Genomic DNA, 6,290 nt, shown 5'->3' on the forward strand with positions numbered 1-6,290 from the left:
GGAAGGGATGAACTTTCTTAGAATCATAGAATGGTTTGGGTTGGGAGGGACCTTTAAAGACCATCTAGTCCACCTCTCTGCTGTGGGGAGGGACCTCTTTCACTAGATCAGGTTGCTCAAAACAACCCAGCTTCTGGCTTGGCCCTTACACAGCTTAATGTTAACATAAATACAGAGTCGAAGATGATGTTCTTACTGCAGATGTTCATGCGTAATACATCTTGTGATTCAAGAGAACCATTTGACGGTAGCTGTATTTTGCAGCAGTGAATTCCACCTTTAAAATCTCCATCTAAAATGTATTTTTGTTTCTTCTGTTTAAGTTTGTGGCTTTTGTTTCTCTTATCCTTATGATCTCTAAGGAAAAGAGCAAACAACCGGCCTCTTGCATACTGTTTATTATCTTATAACATCTGTCATGTCACTATTTGTATATATTCTCTCTAAACTGAACAGTCATATTGTTTGTGTGTCTGAGCAAAATTTTTCCATATTTCTGATCTTGTAGCCCTTCACTGAGCCTTTTCTGTCCCTGTTTTGATACTGTCAGTGAAGTCATTTTTAGGAGGGTGCTGTGCAAGGGTCTTATACTACAAAACCATAAGCACTGACTCACAGTTCCTGCTTACAGGGGTCTGTGCTAAGTGGAGGGATTGAGTCCTGGGTGCAGGGGTCAAGAAGGGCAATAACAAGAGCAGCGCTCATGCATTTTCCTTTGTACAACAAGAAGCTGCTGTTTCCTGCAGTATTTCTGTGAATCGCTAGCTTTAGACATTTTTCGGAATAAACCAGGATGGACTGTGCAAAGGCCTTTGAATGTTCAAGGAAATTTCATCTCGCTCCTCTACTATACCATTCTTTGGTTGTCTTCCTTAAAGTGCCCCATGAACAGGAGACTTATCAACATGGGGATCACCTCTTGTGACTGGAACTTTTTCAGCTGTTTTTGTTTATAACTTACTGTTTAATTTTCCCCACTCTTAAGAAGGCATGGCTCGCTGGCCTGTGTTTTCCAGGCTCACTCCAGTCCTTTAAAGACATAATTTAACTTCTCATTCTAGTTCTTGAATTTGTCTATGAGGCAAACAGCTGCCTTTATTTTTCTTTGAAGCTCCTAAAGAAATGCCATCATATAATTCATCTGACTTCTGGCACTTCCTCTCTGGAATCTACAGTGTAGAAAAGGTCTGCTGGAAGTTTCTACAATAAGCTTAGCAGAAAAGCCCTGTGAAAAGTGCGTCCTTTAACCTCTGCAATGGCATCAGTCTTTTTTTTATCGTTTGATGGTTAAACACATCAGCCTGCTGATTTGTACAGGTCTCTTGTGCCTGGTCTCTTGAAAGGAGGCCTTCCCATTTGTTCTTCAGGTTATATCTTGATTATTGCAGGAGCTAGGTATTATGCAGGAGCTGGGGGTGTTGCTTTTAACATCTAGCAGATTTTTGGGGCTTGAGGTGGGATAGTCAGGGAGAGCACTTGAGAGTAGAACCTGGTTTCTTGAAGCTGGCAGCAGGAAAGGAAGAGGAATATCTTTCCCTGTTCTCACCGAGGTGGCCAGCAGACGGTGCAGAAATTAAGATTGAGGGTAGTCTGAAGCCATGAAACAGTCCTTACAGAAACTGTCTGTAACACTGTGAGCATTGCAGGTGCTGGGCAGTGTAGATGATGATGCTCCTCCTGGGGTGTCCATTCTCTGTTTCATGTCTTAGGCTGGACCGCTGCCTTACCAAACCCGTTGCCAGCCTGAGCTTGTCCTGTTTCTCTGACTCTCACAAAACTCGGACTGTTGTTTCTGCCTGATTGCGGAACAGCATGATGACAAAAGTGCATCCACCAAATGCAAATCCATCTTGCAAAGCAGGTGCTTTTGATCTTTATCATACATCAGGCAGATTCTGAAAACTGTGTATCTGCAATTACTGCCAAAGGGCTGTCAGAGGAATGCACTAATGGAGGCTTAAAAGTGAACATGCTTTCTGTGTACGATGTCTTCCCAGTGGTAAATGGTACCCTGCACTCTTGGAAGTAAAAACCTTTTCTCCCTAGCTAAGTGCTAGCTAAAGACTAATTCATGCTGGCATACACAGAAAGTAAGTGAATCAAAAGAACAATGTCATGCCTCCCTGAGAAGGTCAGAGTCAAACATGAGCTTGGAAGGATGATAGTGGAGGTGACTCGAGATTATCTCCTGGGAAATCCAGTTATGCGTTGTACTGGTGACCATGAAGTGGGATCAGGCGTGACATTACGGAACAGTCAAACTGAAACCACTGCGGCAGGGGTGAAGATGAAACATCAGCAGGAGGAAGTGTCGCTGAGGTGCGCAGTCAGTACGTCCCTGGGTTAAAGCACAGCCCCTGGAAACTCGCAGTGCTGCAACTGCAGAGCTACAAACTCCGCGTTAGTTAAAATAGAGACAGTGACTGTGGTAGATCAACAGAACATGTACAAAGGATGTCACATCACGTTGCACTGTTGGAAAATATGCATGTTTTTATTAAAATCCTAATGCTCTACCTAACCAGCAGGTGGAGGAGGTGGATGAGTGCAGAGATAGCTCTGAATGTGTGTCAAAGCAGTCCCAAATACACAGCAGAAGCAATCTTGAATTCTTGTGACAAATAAGGTTTTAATTTTTCTGCTGCCATCAGAAAACCATTGCAGACAATTGAATATAAGGTGGACACAGCCTTTGCACTCTTTATATGTCCTGAAACTGTTGATTTACAGCATCTTAAAATTTTTTTCACCTGATGAACTTTAATTGTATGTAGTAAATGCCTGAGCAGTCAAACTTACAGGCCTGCCTACTTATGTGTGATTGACTTTTGATGCAGATTGAATAGCTGATGTGTGACTGGTTAAAGATGCTGGCAGGTACGTGCCCTGCTTCACCCCATGAAAACACTACAGAGGCTTTAGTTTCAGCTCTTGCAGGGCACAGCATTGAGAAGACACGTAACTTTGCCAGAAAACACGTAACACTCACTGTGACTTAAAAAGCCACTGCAGCGAGTGCTTCCTGAAGAAAGGTGTCACCAGTCATCTTGAAAGGCATCAGGGTGACATCCCTGGGGCTGTGCCAGTGCTCTGGTCTGGTTAGGGGCAGGAACCAGGTGGATCATTCTCCACTGTGGGTCACTACCTGAAACAAGAGTCTGGCTTGAGAAGCCTTTGGTCTGACCCGCTCTAGCAAATCTGTCCCCCTTACATATTTAGGTTTCTTTTCTACAGTGGTGTAACCTCTAGATCTTGTATCTTAGCTCTATATCAACTCCTGTGCAGTTAGGCACACAGTAGCTGCACTGTAGATGAATGAATGCTTGTGACCGTTCAGAATGTGAATATAAATTCCCCATGTCCCTGGTTTCTACACCCAGTAACTGAGAGCTCTGTTCTAAGAGCAGAAGTAAAAGTGTTCACTGTTCAGTTACTTAAATGCTTGGGAGTTTTTAATCCATTATCTTACATCTCACAGTGGAAAAAATTAGGACAGTCCTTTTACCCTTATTTCTAGTGTTTGGTATATCTCCAGCCATCTCACCCCAAAGTGTGACAGTAGCACAACTCCTGCTGTCCCAAGATTATCACCATGAGTATTTGGACAGGACGTCTAGCGAAAGCCTAGGTGTACTTTAGCAACTAAATGTGTTTCAGCTTGAATATCACCAGTCATTACAGGGCTTCCACAACCAAAAGCATCTTCATTTTTAGTGACGTTTTCCTTCTGTTTTCACAGATTTGCACTGCAGAAGTGGAAGTTCTCATGACTCGACTCCAGAACACGTTCAGGCAGGAGCTGAGCGGGGTTGGGGCCAGCCTAGAGAAAAGGTGGAAGTTTTGTGGCTTTGATGGATTGAAAATGACTTGAGCTTTGACTTAAAGCTGAAAACAGCAGCAGGATATGTACGCCAAGAAAACCTGGGATGCCTCTTACCTCTGTTCTTGATGATTATCTTGCACGCATCATGGACTTGGGTGGGATAATATGTAAGTGGGATAATGTATAAGTCCAGAGCAGCACTGGAAGAAACTTCAAGTTCTGTAGCTGCTTTGATCAGTTATTTGTTAATGGGCAAGTGCTGTTCAATATATTTTGTGAAAAAAGTTCATGTCTGATATTTTTAAGCACAACGTTGTTGACTATGTTTTGCCAATGTTGTATGTGTTTTGTGTGCCCAAATCTCTCATTTCTTTTTACTGGTAGGAACAGCCATAGACCGTCCTCTGAAACCACAAAAAAGAGGCATTTTCTGGTTTCTAGAACCACTGAAAGGGGAGGGGGGGATAGGGCATTTTTTTAGACATTTCTATGATTAAAAGCTGAGGTCTGTTTAAACAGAAGATTTAGATGGCTCAGAGTTCTCTGAGCCAAACAATTGGTTCTTTTTCATGCTGTTTTCTCTAATAATGGTTTAACAGTTAAGCTAAGGTGAAGGCAGTGTCTCTAGGAGCTGTGATTCTGGCAGTGCCACTGGTGATCTGTGCATTGCAGAGTCAGCCTGTAAATAATTTTTTACGTGCGAAGGGTATTTAATTTTCTATTGATTTGGGTGGAGCAGAGATCCTACATCAGACGTCTGTTTTAGTAATAGCTTACCACCACCTTTCTCCACCCACTTGGCTTTGGAGACCAAGCTTCTGGAAGTGCTACAAGCAGCACAGACTTTTTTCCTGACACTTCCCAAAGCCTGTTCCTCATGTTCTCAGTGAATGCTAGACTCCTCCCCAACCCTCTGCCGAAGGTTAGTAAGATGTAGGGTAAAATATCTCGGCCCATTGATGTAGCCCGTCCAATCCCTCTGTAGAGCCTTCCTACCCTACACCTGGTGTCATCTGCAAATTTCTGAGGATGCACTTGATCCCCTTGTCCAGATCATTGATAATGATATTAAACAGAACTGGCCCCAATACTGAGCCCTGGGGTCACTACTTGTCACTGGCCGCCCACGGGATCGTCAAGCTCCCAACAGTCAGAACTCTTCCTGACATGCAGGGCTACTCACCACCTCTCCTTCCTTGCCTAGCCCTTCTGAAGAGTTATAGCCACTCATTGCAGCACTCCAGTTGTGCGAGTTGTCTCACCAGGTTTCCATGAGGGCAACTATGTCATAATTTTCCAGCTGCACCATGGCTTCCAGCTCCTCCTGTTTGTTGCCCATGCTGTGTGCATTGGTGTAGATGCCCTTCAGTTGGGCTATTTGATCCCACCACCTTTTCTGGGGGATAAGCCCTAATTCCTATGTGACTGTTCTCAGGTGCTTCCATGGTTTTTAACACATCAACAACCCTTGTGTCTTTGCTGCTGCATGGATCTCCATCCCCTACCCTCACTGAGATGGCTGAGGTGCTGCCTGCATTAGTACAGGGACATTTCAAATGTGCTCCAGTGTGCTCAGCACAAAGTGGAGCCGATGGAAGGACCTTGCTAGCCTGCTGTCCCTCAGACAGTGGTGTACCACCTCCAGGCTTATCTCTAGTGAACCTGGTTTTATCCCTTTCCCTCTTCAAATCTAGTTTAAATCTCTTTCACTGACCCCTGCTAACTTCTGTGTAAAGACCCTTTTCCCCCTCTGAGACAGGCATACCCCATCTGTTGCCAGCAGGCCTGGTGTCGTGTAGACCAACCTATGATCAAAAAACACAACATTCTGCTGGTGGCACTGGGCTTGGAGCCAGGTACTGATCTGCTGGCTCTTCCTGTTTCTCCCCTCATCATTCCCTGCATCTGGAGGGATAAAGATCACTACTTGTGCTCCTGATCCCTTAACCAGTCATCCCAAGGGCCTGAAGTCTCTCTTGTTTGCCCTCGGACTTCTTGTTGCAACTTCATCACTGCCTACCTGAAAAATTAATAATGGATAATGAGCCGAGGGCTGTGCCAGGGTGGGGAGTGGAGCTGGGGCCCACGGAGCGATGGCTCTGTGCTGTAAAAGCAAGTAAAGGCCAGATGAGTCCTGGGTCCTGCTTCTTCCCCTCTCCAGGCTTTCTTTACTAAGGCCCTTCCAGAGCGACTGAGGTTTCCCTGAAACCTTGTGTGCTCTTTGCCACCAGGAGAAATCCGTTCTGCAGATGGGAATGGGTGAAGGGAACCTTTCTGTTGGGACTGGGCTGCCTGCGCTCCTTACTCCTGACACTGAAGGCTTGCTACACTGGAAGCAGATGAAAACACTTCTAAAGAAATGCTCTGAATCATTGTGTCACTGCAGGTGAATGTTGTATTTTTAAGGAATAAACATTTTTTATGGGAAAATCTTGGCCCTGCTGCTTTCTTTTTCTCACCTATCTTC

General features: G+C 44.7%; 1 protein-coding gene across 8 annotated transcripts in view; it reads left to right on the forward strand.

Annotated features, from left to right (window-relative positions):
• The window catches only part of ENOX2 (ecto-NOX disulfide-thiol exchanger 2), a 69,110-nt gene extending 62,857 nt beyond the window's left edge, over nt 1-6,253 (forward strand). For all 8 annotated transcript variants that reach the window (XM_074883020.1, XM_074883009.1, XM_074883010.1 and 5 more), the window contains one exon: nt 3,740-6,253. In XM_074883020.1, coding sequence (XP_074739121.1) covers nt 3,740-3,871 — 132 coding nt within the window. In that variant the 3' untranslated portion in view covers nt 3,872-6,253. The remainder of the gene's footprint in view (nt 1-3,739) is intronic.
• Nucleotides 6,254-6,290: the final 37 nt, after the last annotated feature.

The sequence above is a fragment of the Strix uralensis genome, chromosome 13 (assembly GCF_047716275.1).
Source record: "Strix uralensis isolate ZFMK-TIS-50842 chromosome 13, bStrUra1, whole genome shotgun sequence".
NCBI lineage: Eukaryota > Metazoa > Chordata > Aves > Strigiformes > Strigidae > Strix > Strix uralensis.